This window comes from Ciconia boyciana, chromosome 5 (genome assembly GCF_034638445.1).
Source record: "Ciconia boyciana chromosome 5, ASM3463844v1, whole genome shotgun sequence".
In the NCBI taxonomy this organism is placed as follows: Eukaryota; Metazoa; Chordata; class Aves; order Ciconiiformes; family Ciconiidae; genus Ciconia; species Ciconia boyciana.
The window spans coordinates 64,631,363-64,652,421 of NC_132938.1; the positions used below are offsets into that span (position 1 = coordinate 64,631,363).

The window sequence follows — 21,059 nt, forward strand, 5'->3', positions numbered from 1 at the left end:
CTGCACTGGCCCTGCAGTGGTTGCTTTTGTTTCAGGGTTCCGAACATCTTGACATATAATGCCAAAATGTGGGAAAGACATAATGATGAATTAGGCACATCAATGGGAACTACACTGACCTGTCTCACGTGCTTAAGCTACATTCTCACTACAGTCTTTGCAGAGTGGCTTAGGTTGCTGGCCGCTTTGCACGGAAATGTATGTTTTTTTGTGTGTCATGTCTAGTGTTGAAAGGGTGCAGGATGTGGACATTTGGATAGAACCTCCACCCCAGTAGAAAATGACACAAATTAAGATACTTGAATAAGTCCGCTGCTTTCTCACTATAAAGTATAGTATGTGCATAAGTCTTGGCAGAACTGGAGCTTCTCACTTTCATTGTTGATAGTTAGCCATAAGTTATGGAAACACTAATAAATGTCTTGCACTGAGACACTCCTGATAGTGAGGGGAATCATTCTAAGATTTCCATTTACCTGAGGTCTAATTTCCAGGTCAGTTAAGCCAATGAGAGTCTCTTCATTGGCTTCAATGGGTATTGGCTCTGGCCTATAATCCAATGTTGAATTAAATTAAGCTTAAAAATGTAACTGACCTTCATACTCTTATGCTCCAGAGTATCTTACAGAAGGGAATTCTATTCCTTTGGGTTAGGTATGTGTTGTATTGCTATTACATGTAACATTCCTCCTTACCGTTTTCAAATAGAACTGGATACAAAAAATTGCACCCAAAATCCTACAGTTGTTGACTGAATGGACAGAGACATTTCCTTATGATTTCCGAGATGAAAGAATGATGAGGAACTTAAAGGAGTTGGCACAAAGAATAGCCAGTGGTGATGAGGTAAGTTGTCTGTGCACAAAGTTATTGGATAAAAAGGCATTCCTTTAATGCTTTGATATTGCAGGTTTGTTGTTAATACAATGGTATGGCTCTGGGTGGCTAAGCTAACTTATTGTGAAGGTGCTGGTAGGCAAAAAGTTCTGTCTGGTACCTAGGCCTAGGAAGAAACCACACAGCATAAGCAGATCTTTTTCAAAGCATGGGCAAGGTTCACTCCATCCCTAAACCCATGATATATTGAATATTGTGCAGACAGACACAACTTGGTGGGTGTTAGTATTTTTCATTTTAGTGATTCTGCTTGGAAGAAGCTAGATAAGACACTGGGAAGCCTTGCATATCTGAGAAATCCCTACTGATGTTGATAATTTCTTTGATTTGTATGAGTAAGGTGTGTTGGAATTGGCCTCTGACCTGTAGGTCAATGGAAGAGTTATAGCAGGTTTGGGAAAAAGTTTCTAAAAAAAACTGGACCAGGAAGAATTATCTTGAGCTTAAAGCATCAGATATGGACTCGGAGAAAGTCTTTCATATTCATTCCTCTGGATGGAGCACATGAGGAAATCACTTGACCTTTTTCTAAGTCCCAGTTCTCAGGTGGAAGTAAAGTTTCACGGAGGTATTACGAAATATTTTGATGTTTAACTGATGCTTGTCTTGTAAGTACTGAAATAAACTTAGCCAAAAGCCAAGGCTTATATTCACTTAGTGGAAAGGCAATTAACAAGCTTTCAATAAGCAGATCATGTGTAGCTGGCATAATACTAAGATTATGAAAGACGCTGGAGTGGCATTTGGAAGAACTATAAACGCAAAGAGCAATTGCTAGATGGCATCGTGTTTCTAGTGTTCCTCAGGGGCTGGTGTTCTTTATGTAAGCTTTTGAATAATGATACAGACAAGGCAGCAAACGGCATGTTAATAAGCACATAGGTTAAGCTTTACTGGGAGGAGTTGCAAGTGCTGACAAAGGCCTGGAAAGATCTTGACAAACTGTAAACAAGGATGGAAGAGAACAAACCTAAACTGAATTTGGAAGCTGAAATACATTTTGATATTGTGAAAGTGGAGAGGGACAAAATTAGGTGGGACAAGAGGGTGAGATGCAGTATGGAATACAAATGAAAAAGATACCATATTTGACAGGCAAGCTTAGAGTTGCTGCGAGATAGCTACAGGGGGCTTTGGACTGTGGAGAGGCAATAGGTTTGCCTTCAGTGGGGGGGTGCCAGGAGGCACCTTTCCCTGTACAGTGCTCCTGCACTGTTCCTTTGTTTCTGGGTACTCTTAATAGGAAGACAGGGAACTGAAGTTCAGTTCAAGGAAAAGTAATAAGATTGAGGACTCACACCCACTTGAAAAATACCCACTGGCACAAAAAGAGAGAGTGAGCTGTTTAGCCTGGGGGGAGTTGAGTTGGTAGATGCAAGAGTGAAATGACAACAGGGAAGGGTTGTCTACAGTGAAGTTTCTGGCAATACAGACAGTTTAAACGGTGAAATAGTCTGTTGAGGGAAAAGGCAGACGTACAAACTGCTAGAAAATGAGCACTAGGGAGCAATCTTACTCTGGCAGTGAGCTATAGATCTTTCTAGCTCTAACTTTGAGCTTTTTTTGACTTTGAGGTTTCCTTTAGAAAGACAAAGGGAAAGCAAGCACTGCAGTAAATTGACTTGCATTATTGTGAACTGCTTGGAGCAGTAAATGGCAACTTCTGTGACCTTGCTTTTCTACAGATTGCTTGGATTTGTGTGAGTCCTTACCTTGAAGGATACAAAAGAAGCAGTGTTTCCTATTCCTGTTCACTACAGCTCTTCTACTTGTAGCTTCTTATTCCGCTTCCTGAATTATTGTGCTCCAGTACTGTTAAGAGCCATCAGTAAGAGTCCAACTAAAACCGTTCACCACACTAATATATTGCTCCATCAAAAAAATATCTTTGGAAAAACCTTGGTGGGTTTATTTTTTTCCCCCTCTTCTCCTTCAATTTAATTCCATTCCTTCCACTTTTTCCTTCTCTGTGTCTTGAGAGGTCATCATGCTCATGAGATACTTCTAGATTGTTCTGGTCCCTTTTACCACTTAACTGACCTTTGTTTCAAGGTATATCTTTTGAAACCTTTCCCATCAGCCATTGCCTCCCATTTCCTGATTAGTTCCATATAAACATTTATCAGTGGATTTTTCTGTGAAACACTTGATAAGCACATGCAGTCACACCAAAGCCATGTCCTGTATCCTTTTCATGTGCAGCCAAACATTGCACTGACCTCTCTTTTTTTGTTTTCCACCATGATATCATATACTGAGATTGGCTGTGGAAACTCATTTAACATATGATATTCCGTATCTAGCAGGTAGTAATGGTACTTCCAGTCAGTATCCATACAGGACAGACACAAAGGGGTGACCTTGAGGTGAAGTGTCCCATAGCTTTCTCCTGTGCTGTCCAGTCCTCAGAGGTTTTTAAATGTAAATAAATATCAGCATTGTCAGTGTGAATATAGAATCAAAAATGAGACTGTGGGACAACTAAGTGGGAAGGGTAAACCTAATTTAGAGGAAGACCATACGTTTAGGCTGACTGGTAGCTGTACTACAATCAAATTGATAAAAGACATATTCTGTGAGTTCATTGGTGTGTTGTTAAATACATATATATATATATATATGATATTTAAAAAATGCATGAGATTAAGTAATGGTCCAGCAGCAAATACCTGTGATGGGTGCAAAATGTAGTACGTACTTATCCTCCCACAGAATGCCTCGAGGTCACTGCCCTTTTGCTTAAGAGGAGACTGAGGCTCAAAAGAGCAGAGGGATGTTGGTTTTGTGGGCTCAGGTATATCTATGAGGTGTGAGAGGAAACTGGTATTTCCTTCTGCCTTTGTGCTGAGAGGGTTTTACCTCATCACTGGACAGCAGGATTTTTGTTATGTTGAACTGCTGTTAGATCAGATGTGGGCTAATCACTCTGATTTCTTGTTCTGGTTTGGAGGGTATCTGTGCCAGTTTGCCTTTTCTCTGGGGTTTTCCAGCTACAGAAGCAGATTGATCAGAATTAGGTGGTTCAGCTTTGTATCTTCACCCATTTTCCCCCTGATTTTGTTGTCAGTTCTGGGTTGACATGAACCACAAATTCAGGCAAGGTTTATTTTTTTGCTTTGAAGCTTAACCCACTGATTATTACGTAATTTCCATTGGTAGCCAGAATTCATCCTGAGTATTTTAGATGTTTTTTCATTCTCAGTTGATGGGCAAGAAAATGCTTCATAAAGTTCTCTTACATGAAATTTCAAAGAATTTGGAAGGGAATGGGTCAGTGAAGCAAGTCTGTGTGTGTGTTTAAACCTGTTTATGGAAGCACAGCACTTGAAGTAATATTTCTGTGTCTTCTTGAGGAAAATGCAGATCCTTTTCTTTAAAAGCTTGAGATCCCCCACCCACCTGGTGAAAAATTATGCTGTGTGTATTTGTCTAGAAAATCAAAATACATTGTCGTGGTTTAACCCCAGCCAGCAACTAAGCACCACGCAGCTGCTCACTCACTCCCCCCCTGTGGGATGGGAGAGAGAATCAGAAGAGTAAAGATGAGAAAACTCATGGGTTGAGATAAGAACAGTTTAATAAGTAAAGCAAAAGCCGCGCACACAAGCAAAGCAAAACAAGGAATTCATTCATTACTTCCCATTGGCAGGCAGGTGTTCAGCCATCTCCAGGAAAGCAGGGCTCCATCATGCATAATGGTTACTTGGGAAGACAAACACCATCATTCCGAACGTCCCCCCCTTGCTTCTTCTTCCCCAGCTTTATATACGGAGCATGACATCATATGGCATGGAATACCCCTTTGGTCAGTTTGGATCAACTATCTTGGCTGTGTCCCCTCCCAACTTCTGCACCTGGCAGAGCATGGGAAGCTGAAAAGTCCTTGACTAGTGCAAACATTACTTAGCAACAACTAAAACTTCAGCGTGTTATCACTATTATTCTCATACTAGAATCCAAAACACAGCACTATACCAGCTACTAGGAAGAAAATTAACTCTATCCCAGCCAAAACCAGGACATGCATCTAAGCAGAAAGGAATTATTTACCAAGTAACAAGACAAAGTCAGCCTTGGTTGGACACAACTGACTTCAAGGATGAATCTGACCCAAGATAGTGCTGTTGTATTTGAGTAAATTTGGAAATCCATATAAATGGCAGCTTTGGAAGGAATGATGAATTCAGGAATGGAATACAGGAAACATTCCTGCCTTGGACTGATCACACTATACCGTGCTGCCAATAAGTTTTGGATGCTCCTTTTTTCAGCCACTTAGGTTTTGCTTTAATGGCTTTAGGATGGTATCTGGAATTTGGAAGAGTAACCGACCACCTTGGGGTCAGTTACACAGATCTATCTACTTAAGAGTCGAGTCCTGCTTCTACTTAAATTTGTCATTCCTGTTAACTTAAACTGCCACATGGAAAGGTCTGCAAGGTGAAAGAAGAGAGATGGTTTATTATCTTTTCCTTTTTCTCAGATTTACTGGAAGTTTTAACTCTGACTTCAGTGAAACTGGTCTTGATTTACTCCAGAGAGAAGCAGGCCCATTTTTCATCATTGAATGAACATAGGTTGTTTTTTCTGTGGTCTTAAGCAGGAGAAGATGGAGTATTTTCATTTCTTGTATTTTGTCCAGTGATTGGTTGTACTTTTCATGCTGTAGATTGTGCACATCTTTTCTGCCGTTTCTTGAGCTAATGGGGTCACTATTGAATCTGTGAGATAATCAGTGTTTAAATCCTTGGCTGGATTCCTTTTGGTCTGATGAAATGCCAATATTAGAAACTCACATAGCAGAGCGTATCTTAAGTTGACAATAAATACAGGTATCAGCATCAATCTGTTTTGGTGTCATGCAGACTTTAATACTATCTTCTCACATTTTGAAAACATCTCCCGATTGTTTCATGTCATGACAGATGTATCGGAAGAACGTACAGCAGCTCCTCCAGCACCTGATTCGGAAGCTCGCTACTGTTAGCCAGTATGAGGAAGTACTTGCAAAAATTAATGCCACATCCACGGATCGCCTCACAGTTCTAAAGACCAAGCCCCAGTCCATCCAGCGGGACATAATCACAGTCTGCAATGATCCCTACGCGTTAGCTCAGCAGCTGACACACATAGAGCTTGTGAGTTGTTATACTTCAAGTATGATTTCATCCTTCCCCTCTTTTTGAAATGCAGGTTAACCTAGGATATGACTTGGCTGCTTGTGTGCTTTATTTAGGAGAGACTCAATTATATTGGACCAGAAGAATTTGTCCAGGCGTTTGTGCAAAAGGATCCTTTGGATAATGACAAGGTAATTGGAACAGATCTGGAGCAGCTCTGAAATGCGGCATTTAATATCCTGGAGCTCAGGTGCCCCATGAGCTGGAAGTGGGGTGCAGCAGTAAATGAGGACCAGCAGAAACAGGCTTTATAGTGAAAATGCTTTAGTATTCCTCTTAAAAATTTTGTTTCTTAAAAATTTCTTTCTGGAGGAGAACTCCTGGAGCTCCAGAACTCAGCCAACAAATTGACTTAAATTAACACATTTTCTGTTTTTTCTGATTTAAGCTAAGGGAGAACTTAATCCTGTGAACATTTTCTGCACGCCACCTATGTGGTCTACAGCTGGAAAAAGCTGAGTTTAACTTTGGCTTTTGTGTTACTCGTTTTCAACATCTGTTCTTCCTTGTAGTAAACTGAACTCTTTGCAGCAAACTGGCAAGTGGGGCAATTTGCAGGTAGAACACACATCACAAAAAGGGGGGACAGTGGGCTCTAGATCCATGTGAGATGAAGGGCAAAGACGCAGTGTTTTTAGCTAACTGTGCTAGAGTTGTCATGTCCTTGAATGCTACTTTTAAGATGACTTATGCTCTGTAAATAAACTGCCAAAGTCAGGCAGTTAAACTTGAATTACTGTCCTCCCTAAAACTGACAAACAGAATAGAATGACTCAAGTTTACAATTTGATGTTCAGTCAGACAGTCTCTGAAAATGATTTTGTAGGTTGAGATCACTAAAACTGCTGTCTACCCCTTTTCAGGCAACCCTGAGACGTGTGGGAATCGTTCCAAGGCACTACAGAATGAATAGCACTGGTTAGGAAAGGGAGAATCCAACCAAAATGTTAAAGCTGATCTCCCAAAGTTAGGGTGCAGTATGTTAATTTGGCGTCAACAACTGAACATAATGTGCCAGTGGTGTGGGCTGGCCTCTGTTTTCCTTCTGCACTTGCAGAGGGCATAATGTTGTCTCTACTATATCAATGGACAGGAGTGAGGACTGAAACGGTGCTCATATTCAAGGAAGCTTTAAGCAAGATACTTAGCTTTGATTGCATAAGTCTATCACCTACAGCAGGTGATGGATTCCACATGCCTGCTTGAGTGCTTTACTGAGCCAACAGCTCAAGAAGAACTTATATATGCTCAAATACTATCACTGCTGGTTTCCTTCTAAGCTTTTTGTCACTTTGCGTAATTGAGTTATTCCTGGTTACTTGACAGTGTTTGGGGATGGCAAGGTGGAAAGCCAAAAGATTACACTAGAAGTTGCTATTTCTCTTCTGTCTGCAGAGCTGCTACGGAGATCGAAAGAAGACCCGGAATCTGGAAGCCTACGTGGAATGGTTTAACAGGCTTAGTTACTTGGTTGCAACAGAAATCTGTATGGTGAGCAACGACTTTTTCTGTTAAAAGGTTTTGTTTAGTCTAGTTGTCTAAAACTGTGAAGCCTTTTCAGGTTTGGTTCCCCTTCAGTGTGCCCTTTGACTTTTCATTCTCTCAGCTCTGTACTTTTTCACGTATGGATGAAGTCAGCGCAAGGCTGAAGAGGAAATAAGTTCCATGTCTTCAGCATCACACTCGTGCCTCAGCCCTGTTCATGTGACACAGTGGTGATGTTACACTGGGTTAGCCCTTCTTGGCACAGGAGTGTGTCTGGCCTGCCCTTCTCTCCTGTGAATTCCCCTTGGGAATGGAGGCATCTTTTCTCTCCTCTGTGCTGACCGCCTTCTCTGCTCTACTGTTCTTTGTACACTTCTTCTTGGCAGAGCCTCTTTACCTGTTGTCCTTGCTCTCTACCTGCCCGGTATCTGGGTTGTCTTTGCTGTCATGAGGGCTTTTGAACACAATAGTATGGCTTCCTCTACATGTAAAGCACAGTGTGAAGTTGTACATGTGGAAAAGCCTTTTAAAAGGGGTGTTGTTTCTTTTGGGGATGGGTCAGAGTGCTCTGTTTCCTGCTGAGCGTAACACTCCGATGGCATCTCTTGCAGCCTGTGAAGAAGAAGCACAGAGCAAGAGTGATAGAATATTTCATTGATGTGGCACGGGAATGTTTTAACATTGGCAACTTTAACTCCTTAATGGCTATTATTTGTAAGTATGTGTCCTGAGATGTTTTGTCCCTGCTTGAATCCAGATAAAGGAAGCACGGTGCTTTATACAAAAGTCTGCTGCTTAGCACACTCTGCAGTGTGAAGTTGGGAGGGGAAGTGGCAGAGAATTGCTCAACGTTATTGTAGTGTTATGTGTGTAAGAAATTATTTACTGCTGTAGTGTAAATTACAGAAAAACAAAGTTTTCATTGCACCTGTTCAGAGATCTAAACCCCCACTTTTTGAAACCAACTTTAATGCTAAATTGGATTGAAACTCTTCCTGTAATATGGAGGATTGATGTCTTCCATCGTTTCTATCGCACCATAAATATCCTAGTGGTTTATAAATTCCACACCTTTCTTATCTGATAAGAAATATTGGGAATATTTTTTAAATTTGAAATGTGAAAACTTCATAGATATGTGTAGTTTTCAATGAAATATGTAAGAGAAATTGTTGAGAACTCATTTGTTCTTGTCTACTGTATATTCATGTTTTATCAAAACCACATTAAATAATGTCACAACATTTTTTTAGAGCTTTCATTCTGTAAGAGATGTTGATTTTGTTTCCAAAGCTGTTTTTAAGGTTGGAATTTCAAGAAAACGATAAGTCTGATTTCTGAGTAGCTCTGTTGAAAATATTTATTAGTGTTAATAGCTCCTTTGCTTTAGGAATACTTACTAGCCTTAGCTACTTGAAAGATTTTTTTTTTTAAATACTCCAACAATTTCTCTCTCTCGTATCAAGCTGGCATGAACATGACTCCTGTGTCTCGGTTAAAGAAAACTTGGGCAAAAGTGAAGACAGCCAAATTTTATATTCTTGAGGTAAGTTTGGCCAGTATTTGGACATGGGGCTGTTAATAGCATTTTACTTTCAACTGCTCTAAAATGCGAGTTTTGCTTCATTGTGACATGTTTAATTTAGTATGTTTGTGCTCTTAATGGAAATTCTAGAAGATGTAATAAGAATTGTTCAGCTGACTTGTGCTCTTTTGATTGGGAAGAAGGAAATTGAAGTAATATTTTTTTTAATTCCCAAACCCACCTCCTAAGAATTATTTTTAAAAATTAATAAAAATGTAGATAAACTCTTGAAAGGGAGAGGTATTTGAGAGGGATGGTGTGGATTGACCTAACGCAGTTCTGTGCATTATCAAGTTGAGCTGTAAGGCGGCTGCCTTGTCCTTTCAGAAAAGAGCAAGTCTTGAACTAGTTGTCTTGAAAAAATTAATTTCCAGTTACCTTCAGGTAGTAGAGACTTTTGTCAAAGATCATGTAGGTGCAGCAGTGTATCAGTTTGTGATTTACCCAACAGATTATTTACCAACAAATTAATTATCCTGCTGTAAATGGCAATCGGTTAATTCAGGTTTTTTATTAGTAAGATAAAGAACATGTAATGTTTTGTACTTGACACAAGCATGAAATGTTTATTAATATCATCAGGAGATTTGACTCATGTTATGACAACAGATTAAAACTGGATGGCTGTAGCCACCTCACGCTTCCTTCCCCTATCCTTGGGTGGGAAATAGCCTTCCTTGTGTCAAGGGTGGCTGCACAGCTCAGGAAGTTGCTCTTAAGATTACAGCCCTATTTCATTTGACCTTATTATGCAGGCTGGACTTTGCTGGTTAAGGATGTGCTTTGTGAGCCATGCAGTCATCCTAGTCATTGAAGTGCAGCAGTCAGTCTTGGAGCAATGAGGTGGGGGTAATAACAGCTTTAGGTGTCTAATCTTACTTTGTCATTGCAACTGAATCAGCTCTGAGAAACCTGCATACTAGGAAGAGCGGAATATTAGTGCCAAGACCCATTCTTGTCTTAGTTTCATGATTTTGGCTTTTGAATTAAAGCTGAGCTACCTTCTTTGTGGAGAGAGAAAGAAGGTCCATGAAGCCTGCCTTTGCTTTCCTGCCCCTGACTTATATTGGATCCCTTGTTGTGCTGAGTGAACATTTTTTAAAACAAGGTTCTCTTCTGATTGAATGAACAGATAAAGAGATACTGCAGTCCTCTAAAAGGCCGTATTTGTGGTGCTGTTCAGCAGACCTCTTGCTTTTTAAATAGTTGTTCAAGTGAAAAAGAATTGTGTGTGGTGATGACACTGGCTCATTATTTACATTTTTTCATGCCTTGTAGCATCAGATGGACCCTTCTAGCAATTTTTATAATTACCGAACTGCTCTGCGTGGAGCCGCTCAAAGGTCCTTGACAGCTCATAGCAACAGAGAGAAGGTATGTTTACAAATGACTTGGCAGTGGGCAAAAATGAAATGTGCTTGTTAAGTTCCACGGTAAGCTTTTGTCTTGGGATTCTGTTTCTCAGCAGCTCTACCTCTGGTGGGCTTTTAAAAAGAATAAAAAGCCTCAAAACTGAATCCCTCTTTATTGGGAATGTCTAAATATTACCTGCAAGCTACCAAGAAAGTAAATGGAATATTTGAGCAAACCAGGTGGCTCAATGAAAATGAGCATCTTAGGGCTGCCAGTTCAGTTCAGTGCTGACTGAAAGCTGCAAACATTAAGTGATTGCTTTGATTATTTAAATAAAATAAGTACATTGCCTCAGCTCATTTCTTTTTTGACAGAGAAATTTATCTCACAAACCAGTAATACAAATGGAAAGTCTAAGGAGTGAAATGAGGTTGCTAGTAATTTGTTCATATAGCTGCTACTTGTGCTCAGTTTTAAGTGGTTTATGGTTTAGGGTGGAAAAGCTTTAAAATTTACTCAGAAAAGGTATTCTAAAACTCAAATCTAGACAGAGCTGCTGTCCAGATTCTGGAGAGTCCCAGTCCTGTGTACAGTCTTTAGATGAGCATTAAATATACTCTGGAGTTTTTTAGTGGAAATGTTGAGATGAATCAGGTGTTTGTGTAACGCAGTGGGTTAAAATCCACCTTCCAGATTCAAGAGTGGCTGTGAACTATGCATTTATAGAGGTGGCATCTTTCTTTGCTTTTTTAAATAAATTAGCTTTTGAGAAATAAACTGGATTTGGTCACACATTAATGCAGAATCTCAGTTGTAGTTCTTGTGGAAAGGAGCCAAATAGCTTGCTAGCCTCTCCCCACTTAGAAGCAGTTGCTCATCAACTGCTTATAATATTAGGACTTCATGCTGTGTTTAATAAACCTTATCTTGGTGCTCATAGAATAAACTACCAGGTAGGATGAAGCAAATCCGTGTGTAGTCTGCTGGTCTATATTGTTGTTTATACATGTGTAAATAAAAACAGGGATTTTTTTCTGAGTCCTAAGGATCTGTTCACATATCATTCAAAGTACCAGAAGTTTAAATGTAAGATGCCTACTTCTTTTCAGAGAAAAGTGAGTTTTAAGACTTCAAAGAAAGAACTTATGGATATTGAAATGGTGCAGCGAAGTCTTCCATGGAAATAGTGATAAGCGATATTTGTTTTATCCCCAGTTACAACAAGGATGTGCAGCTGTGAAAATTTTTGTAGGATACAAATTAAAATACAGTCATTTTAAGAATGTAAGAATGTTTCAGCATTCTCCAAAGAAAAATACTTTGATTTGTTCAGTTGGCAGGAAATGCTTCTTTTTGAGCCAGTCAGTGCCAAGGTTCAATTTCTTGCATGAGCTCAGGGAATTGTAGTTCGAAAGCCATTGGTGCTGCTAGTCCCATATTTTCCATGCTGTGCTTTAATGTGCATCTCCCCTCATTTACCAAGCAAGTCCCTGTCAAGAGGGAGAGCTGCACTAAGAGACACCTTGCAGGAATTACATGTAAGAAGAAGGCACCTCTGAGCTTTTATGTTCTGGAATGTACAAGGAAGAATGAGAAAGTGACAGCAAGAGAGACATGACATAGAAATGAAATGAGTTAGGCATATTGTTGTTCTAAACACACCTTGTAGCCACAGTTGACAAACAGTGGAGTGACAAACAAGTGCTTTAATTGTGACCTTGAGGGAGCTACATGCTAAGAAGAGTTCAAGGTAATGGAAGCAGTTTGGCACGAACCTGGAAATAAAACTATAGGGATTAGCTTACCATTCAAGGGAGGACTTTCTTTATAGAGAAATATCATGTATTTTAAACTGTAGTGAATGCAAAATTTTTGTGTAGTGAAAGAGACAGATATACAGATCTTAGTGCTTCAGTATTTTGCTTACCTTTTGTACCACCTGACTTCCTTTTATTTTTCTCTGTAGAGCATTATGTTTTGATTCAGGACCAAACTGAGAATAATGTTGTTCTTTCCTTAGATTGTAATACCTTTCTTCAGCCTCTTGATCAAAGATATTTACTTCCTCAATGAGGGTTGTGCCAATCGTCTTCCAAATGGTCATGTCAATTTTGAAGTAAGTAGAGCACTGAGTGGGGTATTGATACAGGGTCAGCCCCTTTAACAGAAAACTGAAGCAGGTGATGGTTCAGCTTCCACTGGATTCTGGGAGAGCAAAATTAGACTGGAATTTGAGTGTATCTGTTACTTCTCACAGGAGCTGGGAGGTAGTCAGGAAAAAGCAGTTTTGTTGAAGATAGAATGTTTATAGAAACCCTTTCGATATTCACAATTTTTTAGAGGGGAAAAAAGTCAGAACTTTTTCCCAGTGCTCAAATTCATCTAAAGATTTCAACTCACAGGTTTTATTATACTTAATGAAAAAATAATTCAAATTAGTATTTTAGAGCTTCTTTTTGAATTCTACATGTAAAAGGTGAGTTTATCCTTTGTCAAGATATATATGCAGTATTTTTGTACATGTAAGTCACAGATTGTCTCTGAAGAAACATGTGATAGAGCAGCAGTGAAGGAATTTTGAGTCCCTTGTCTTTCAGTAGTTCTTATGCCTCCAATTTCATGCTTGTTATCTGACAGTGTGGATTACCCAATGATTTGTTTTCTGGTGCTTTCAGCTTTCAAGAAGCCTGGGTCACTCACACAAAATTACAGTACATTTCACTTGTAGTCATTTGCCTGAATTAGCCTGTTTCTAAAGCTAGACTATGTGATGATCTGGAATGTCCTTTTACTCAAGGAATCCACATGCACTTCAGGCACGTTAAACTTTAATTGAAAGAGTTTGTCAATGAATGACATCAACACACTACATGGGGAATGTTTATTTTTGGCATAAATTTCCACCAAGAAAATTGAGCATTTGAGATTAACTAACTGAAATGGAACATCTGGATTTCGAAATGTCAGTATTAAGCATCTACAGACTTTTGATGTGAAAATTACTAAATATTTCATTGCAAAACAAACAAGCATGAGCATCATCAAAGTGAAAAGTTGGGCATAAGGAGTGTTATCAGCTCCTTGAAAAGAAACTGAATGCAGATCATGATCTACTATTTATATTCATAAATAACAGTTTTACCAGGGTGGAGGAGTGGGAAGTCATCCCAGTTTGAAACAGAAATGCAAAAGTTAGAAGCTGAGTTGTTGAGTCAGATCATGTTCAATTCTAGCTTAAAAGCCGGAGAGAATCCAAGCCTTGGACTTGAAACCAAGATCTCTCTCTCTTTTAAAAAAATGTTCAGGGTAAATAGTACTGTTCAATATATAGCACTTCTTCTGTTTTCTCTTCTGTTCTGACAGAAATTTTGGGAATTGGCAAAACAAGTCAGTGAATTTATGACGTGGAAGCAAGTGGAGTGTCCTTTTGAAAGGGATCGGAAGATTCTGCAGTTCTTGCTCACTGTCCCAGTCTTCAGTGATGATGGTAAGGAGCTCTGGTCTGGTGTCACTGGCTGCTGCTTAGTCTCTCTCCGTGTTAAGTTGTTGCTTCCTCACAGTAAAGAAAGACTTTGTCCTGAGACATCTCTGTCTGGCAAGTAAAAAATGCTTCTCTCTTACAAATGAGAGAGAAAATAAGATTTTTCTTTTTATGTGCACATCGTCTGTGAGAATTGACATTATCCTTTCCTCTGAAATAGAATGAAAAAATTGATTGGATATGTGGTCCCTGTAAATATCATCTGAAGTGTATTTATATGGACTTTCAGGATGCTTTACACTAACGGGTGCTGCTTAAGAAAGAAGACGGAGACTTTGTTGGTTGCTTACAAAGCACTATGTCCCTGGGCTCAGTTTTTTCTTTTGAGTGTTTTCTTCCACTCTTGTGCTTTTGAGTTTTCGCTAGTTGTTTTATTCCCCCTCAGGGTAGTCTTGGTTCTCATGCACTGTTTGTTAGTATTGTCTGGATGTAATTGTAAACAATGCTATACTTCCTAATGGGATTCTGGAGCCCTGATCTGAGGGATGGGTAATACAAGCCTGCTTCATTTAACTTCAGCCCACTTTCCAGGGAGAGCAAATTTTAAAATGCCAGTAGGCCTAACATATTGTATTTACTTCTGATTGCAGCACTTTACTTGGCTTCCTATGAAAGCGAAAGTCCCGAGAATCACATTGAAAAGGACAGATGGAAGACACTAAGGTTTGTGTCAGAGGTTACTTGCATCAATAAATAAAGACAATGGGATACAGAGCAAGCATCAAACAGTTAAAACCAAATGGCACGCTATATGTTTCAACAGATGGGGCACAGCATTGGTGTAAATCCCCCGTCCAATCTGGGACTCTGGGAAAAAAGAGAACAGTCAGTCTTTATCTTAAACCCTCTCAAGCCTTCTCTCCCTTAGGGGATGGGAATTAGAATAAGTAATTTTGTATCTTAATTTCTTGTGTTATGCAATGTAGGAAAAAAGCTTTCTAAACTTCAAAGAAATCTCTACTTCCTCACAAGTACTATACAGAGCACTCTGGTTTCCAAGCAGATGTTTCTGCTGCTATTGCATCCCTTTATGCACCTAGCCTTTCAGACAGGGATGAGGTTTGCACAGAGATCACTCTGGGGCAAATGCATTCATGAAACCAGGTAACAATTTAGAGTCCAGGCCAGGCAAAAAAATTTAAGCAAAATCCTATTTGGGGCTTTTCTTCTGGTTGAACATAGCCTCAACTCTTTCATTTTACTAGTTGTGGAAGGATACATGAAGTGTTATGGCAGTGTTTTAGCTTGTGCTTTGCCAACCAATTTTTTTTTTTTTAAAGTTGAATTCATGGCAGCAGAAAAAACTAATCGGGTGCATAGATGGAGACACAGAATTAAGCAGGTGTATGAATAGTCTGTGTTTTCACGCCTAAGCCATACCTCCACTTTAGTCTTAAAAGTACCGATATCCCAAGGGACTGACCGTTAGTCAGGTGTTCTTGTCACTGTTGCAGGCAGCTAGTACATTAACACCTAGAGGTACCCATGGATATAAGATCGCAACTCTTCTGATCCACTCTGCAGCACTGCAGAGAGACAACCATACACCACAACCCTAAGGATTCTGCTCAGGCCATGTTGGTTTTTCCTGGGATATCACGAGGGGATGTAACAATTCCATCTGATTAATCCCAGTTATTCTGCGGAGAGGACAGAAAGGGAGAGTTATTCACATCAGTGCCCAGACACTCCACATTACACAGAGTGGCAAGATGGACAGACAAAGACTCTGAGCTTGAAAATCTGTGATAACACGAACCTCAGTTTCACAGGATCCTTATCGAAGGCACTCTGAAGCTGTCTGAGAAGTTTTACATCATTCTAATGATTGTCTTTACTTCTTTACATTTCCCTCTTCCTTTCAGGTCAGCGCTTCTGGGCAGAGTTTAGTGCACAAGATGGCTGCTGTTTCTGCTGTTGCTACGTTATGTGGATTACCAAGGAGCATGGCTTGGTTTATTTTTCTGTACACCAAGTGGCATTCAAAGTGATGAAAATGTGCAGTCAGTTGCGATATTGTGTCAGCAAAGATGAAACAAGTTAACTCAAGAACAGGCAGCTTCTCACATCTGACAGATGAGATAAAATCACAGCCCTCTTGGCTGTGATTCAGGCTTAAGTATTGATTGAGGACAGCGCTGACAGAATCCTTCGAAGAGCTCAGATGCCACCTATGAATCATTTCACACCTGGATGGAATATTTTTCCCCTTCCTTTTGCTGCAGCTTGCTGCTACAAGGACTCTGCAGAGTTCATAGTAGATTACGGAGGGGAAAAAATCACCACCATTCCTTTCAGTGAAATCCAAGTCTGCATTGAAGAACTTCCATTCCTAATAAGCTGAATATAGCCAAGAACTATGCCTGATTGGGATTGCTAAGAGGGAAAGAACTGGACACAACAAATTGGCTGCTGGGTAGAGTTTCTCCCCAGTACTGTCATGGTGGCTGTGGGGTTTTTTTCTTTTTCCATTATGTTTTTGAGTTGGCTGCTGGTAGGCAAACTCATTATTATTCTAAGTTATTTAAAAAATATAAAGTAATAAAAATCAAGGCTGTGGTAGAAAACACACCTGCTACAAAAATATAGTAGCTATGCATCTTGGGCTATTTCACAGCTTCTAGGGAGGTTTTTTTCTTTCTTTCAGTTGTTTACAACTAACCACTACATGCTACAGACATTCTTATTTTTACTATACAGTTTTGTTACTCTAATTTTCCATACTTGACCTTCTTCTTATATTAGGTTGAACAAGCTGACTTTTCTAGAATAGTCTTTGAGAAACTGGTGTACAAACCACATTGAAATATGAAAGTATGTTTTTATTAAGTCATTTTTATAATTTTTTTTTTTGAAAGGGTAACAATGGAGAACACAATCCACTTTGACTGAAATAGCAAGGTGCCAAAAACAAAAAAAATTAGGCTTCTTCTCAACTACAGCTGTGAACAAAACAGTCCTCCTGTGTGTTTGCTTTATGGATTATGTTTATGACTATGAAGTAGTTCACTGTGTTACACACCTAATAAGTTTGTAGTAGCTCTGAATACTTGGTCAGTCTATTTATCCTAGGAAGAACCCAATGGAAAAAAAATAAACTAGCTGTAGATCACCCTGGATACAAAATCACTAAGCAAAAGCACATACTTGGCAAAAAAGCTATTTGCAATTATCCTGCCACTGTTATTTAAAAAAGAAAAGGAATAAGAATAAATATATCTATTTGTTGCACTGCATCTTTTGAATTTTCAGGTAAGCTGTTTTTTATGTTCTGTCCATGCCTTTTCAGGCAAGTATTTAATTTTTGAATTCTGTAAGGACATGCTGAAGTAGCCTTCATCAACGGGGATACTGTCCTTAACTGCAGCCTGTTTGCTGGTACAAGGTGCTGGAGGTCACTGAGTTACATATTCTATGAGCACCACCAGGGCCTCGAGCCCTGATGGTGGAGGAGGATTCCTCTTCTCCTCTCTCATTCACTGAGTTAGGATGAGGGAGAAAGAAGAGGCTAACTCTTTGAAAGGAGGAGACTGCTTCTGTAGTTCACAGACTTACCTCTCAGCTTTCATCAGGTGAGATCTTTCCCATCTCCCCCTCTACATCCTTCCCCCATTGTTGAGGCTTATAGGCAGGACTTAGTTTATTCCGTTTCCACATCTTCTGGAAGTAGGGTGATATGATAATAAGGTACATAAATTATCTTCCATGATGAAATAATTGCTATCCTCATTAACCTGCGTTGAACAAAGGGTTAGCTTACCTGTAAAAGTAACTTCTCTCCTTCCCTCCTCCACTGTAACACAGTTCGACTACTAGCCTGGTTTAGAAATTGATTTGTTATTTAGTTGGAATGAAGCCTTTGTAAATAAAGGGAGAAATAGCATTACGCAGCCTCTGTCCAGAGTGCGGGCTCTGCGTGTTGTCTTGTGAGCCAGCTTCTCACCAAGAAGAGGCAGCACATACCAGAAGGACTGCTATGGAGGAGGTAGCTGCTACCTTGGCACAGAAGCTGGGCAGCAGGTGCAGGACCTGTGACTGGTGCTTGAAAGGGGAATGCAAACTCCTGAGCCCCGGGCAAGCCAGAGGCTGCTCCTGTAGGCATTAATGAACTTGATGTTTGATGTTAGAGTGATACGAGTCTCATCATGCACTGTACCCTCTGCTCCATCATTCTGTGCAGCCACTGTGCTGTGCTTTAATTTTGAACATCCTGAGCTACTGTCAGACTGTTGAACCATTGGCTTGGAAACAGCCGTTCATACCTGTCTGTAGCAAATGAGAGGGAAAATGACTGACTCTTCTATGGCTAATGAGCTCCTAAAGGAAACATCACAAACTCTCTGAAATGAGGAGTTACAAGAGCTCATTAACTCTACAAGTTGAATGTTCAGCCAGGACTGAAAAATCCCAGCTCAGTGCTGACAGATGCTTGTTGCTTAATGAGGACAGAAGCAACATCACAGTCTTCTGTATAAATGGCTCAAACATTACTTATTTCTTCATGGTGCGCTTTCTTCTTGCGGTGCAGAGACAAAAACTGTGGGTCTTATGGACCCATATGAACCAACTTTTTCAAAAGAAAGAGTCTAGATGTCTGTCCAAGCCCACAAGAACAATACCTGTCCTTATCATGCAAATATTTCCCTTTTCTCCTACTTGGATACAGCTTCATGGCATCATCATGAAAAGAATAATCAGTTGCATGCAATAATGTGCAAAAGCATATTTACAACTGTCATCTCTAAAAGAGCAAGTGAGAACCTATACCTCCACGTGGGTGGTTTGGGTTTGGGTTTGGTTTTTTTTCCAGCCTTCCTAAACAGCCTGTTCTTGACAGAGCTGAAACTGGTACTTGATCTAGCACTAAAAAGAACTTTTTTGGATAATAGGCAAAATGTCATTCAATTTCCAAGACTTCCATTCTTCCCTGTCACTTTGGGTGGCTTTCCTTGTACTAGTTGTGTGCAGCAGGACCCCTTGTGGGCACCTTGCAGCATTTCTGCTGGAAAAGAACAATCCTTTGGTAGTGCACCAGTGTCTGCTTTTTCCTCTCAGCTCCTCTCTGTCTCCTCGTGGTCATGCTGAGCAGATTTTCCCCACATAAAGGGAGAGGCTAATCCCTAGAGATGCATTCCCTCACAGCTGCATCTGTCCTGCTGCTGTCAGTCTGATCCAGATAGCCTGCTTCTACCAAGCAACTGTATCCTAACCTGTGCTTTATGGTCATGGGGTCCTGTGTCATAAGGTGGTTTTTGGCTTGAGAACACAGCTGGTAAGGATTTTCAAGGGAACTAGTCTATTTACAAGGTTACTGTTCTTAGGCGTCTGCTGAGCTGACACTTCAGACTCAAAATTGATGAAGTTCAGTGAGTTTAGAAGCTAGAGTTTAGTGCCAGAAAGTGTATCATTTGATACGAACAGACACTTTGCCATTGTGCCACTGTGCTCCATTAAGGTCTTCTGGAATATTTTTTTTTCTTTATCCTTTATTAGAAAATTTTAGGCATAATATGACCCAAAAGGATGTCTTATAATAAGCCACTGTCCTTCTTTCATGGAAATTACTTTTCAGGAAGCAAAATATAAAAGATAATGTGAATAAAGCAGCTGTTTTTCATCAGTTATTTATGTAGCCAAAGCAATCTGAGTGCCTGTGAGGCAGGATTTTCTGCTTTCTGTTAGTGCTTTTCTCCTCTGCCCTGTGAAGTCCAGAGATTGGAAGGGGAAGTGATTCTTAGGTGGACTTGTACCTGCAGTGGAAAGCAGCATCTGGAGCCAGTCCATTCCAGAGAGCGACAAACGAAACAAAGCATCTGTCTTGGTGTTACAGCAGGATCCTCTGTAAGCCCCGAAGTTTGGTCTAGTGGTCAAAAGATGAAATAGCTTTCCTTAGAAAGAACCAGTAAGCCATAAACCAGTCCAGGGAGTGCTAATAAACACCCGAGGCAGGAGGGAAGAGTCCCTTGGCCTTTCAACTGCTTTTCTTTATTGTCTGATAACTCAACAGCATTCACATTTGAGGTGCCTCACTGCTTTTTAAATGCGTTTTTCCTGGGAGAAGAGTGTTTATAGAAGACCATCACAAAGATCTGTGGTTGAAAGTTCAAGGCTGGTGATTCAGAATGGAGTGAATGATGTGGGCAAAGAAGTTCAAAGCAGCTCATCTTGTTGTCAATCAAACAGATCAACCCCATTTGTATGAATGATCCATCTATTGATAATGCTGCCTCTAAACACAAAAGTATGTTTTGAAGCTACTGTGAGAGGCATTAAAGCAACCACCTTGATACTTTGTTTTCTATTTAACCATAAAGGTACTAACAGATTTGGACAGCCAACATTCCTGGGCAGAGCCTTTTTTTTTTTCTCTTTGTGTGTGGGACTGTGACAGAGGGTTTACTATTTATCTAGTAATAGAGAAACACACTTAACATTTTCTTTGCTATGTCTTTCAGAACTGGGCCATCTTCCACATTTCTAATCTTGACAGCCTACTCAAAATTTGAAGTATGAAAACAAGACAGAACACCTGTGAAAAACTATGCTTCTTGCTGATTTTAACATATACAGGAGGATTGTTTTTACTAGAGCTTGGTAGAAAGTCAGAAATAATTAGGGCTGGGAGCAAGTCAGTCATTTCAGAAGGAGTTACACTTTTCATAGACCTCCTCTTCCCTGGACAGTTCAGATAGTTGCAGTTCTGCTTTTCTGTAAAAGAAGTTAGGGGAGGATCTATGGAGTAAGAGTAAAGAGGATCTGGTAGGAAATTAATTGGCATCCCTTTCCTGAGACACACATCACCTAATTGTGGCCAGCGGTATTGAGTAGAAAGAAGCGCAAGTGAGCAAAGTTTAGGTTACAATAGTTTGTTTGACATGCATATGTTGAACTTCAGGTTTGCTGGCAAAGAACTCATACTTAGAAATACCATTGAGACTCTCTTATAAAGGGAGTCAGAGATGCGCTATATCTGCTAAACCAGGCAATAGTGATCTTTTGCTTAAAAGGAGATAATGTA

General features: G+C 39.9%; 1 protein-coding gene across 9 annotated transcripts in view; it reads left to right on the plus strand.

Annotated features, from left to right (window-relative positions):
- The window catches only part of RASGEF1B (RasGEF domain family member 1B), a 32,815-nt gene extending 14,653 nt beyond the window's left edge, over window positions 1-18,162 (plus strand). For all 9 annotated transcript variants that reach the window (XM_072862721.1, XM_072862719.1, XM_072862716.1 and 6 more), the window contains 11 exons: window positions 709-846; window positions 5,823-6,035; window positions 6,134-6,208; window positions 7,473-7,568; window positions 8,174-8,276; window positions 9,029-9,108; window positions 10,426-10,521; window positions 12,521-12,616; window positions 13,864-13,987; window positions 14,632-14,704; window positions 15,907-18,162. In XM_072862721.1, the coding sequence (XP_072718822.1) occupies window positions 709-846; window positions 5,823-6,035; window positions 6,134-6,208; window positions 7,473-7,568; window positions 8,174-8,276; window positions 9,029-9,108; window positions 10,426-10,521; window positions 12,521-12,616; window positions 13,864-13,987; window positions 14,632-14,704; window positions 15,907-15,931 (1,119 nt within the window). In that variant the 3' untranslated portion in view covers window positions 15,932-18,162. The remainder of the gene's footprint in view (window positions 1-708; window positions 847-5,822; window positions 6,036-6,133; window positions 6,209-7,472; window positions 7,569-8,173; window positions 8,277-9,028; window positions 9,109-10,425; window positions 10,522-12,520; window positions 12,617-13,863; window positions 13,988-14,631; window positions 14,705-15,906) is intronic.
- The last annotated feature ends 2,897 nt before the right edge of the window (window positions 18,163-21,059 follow it).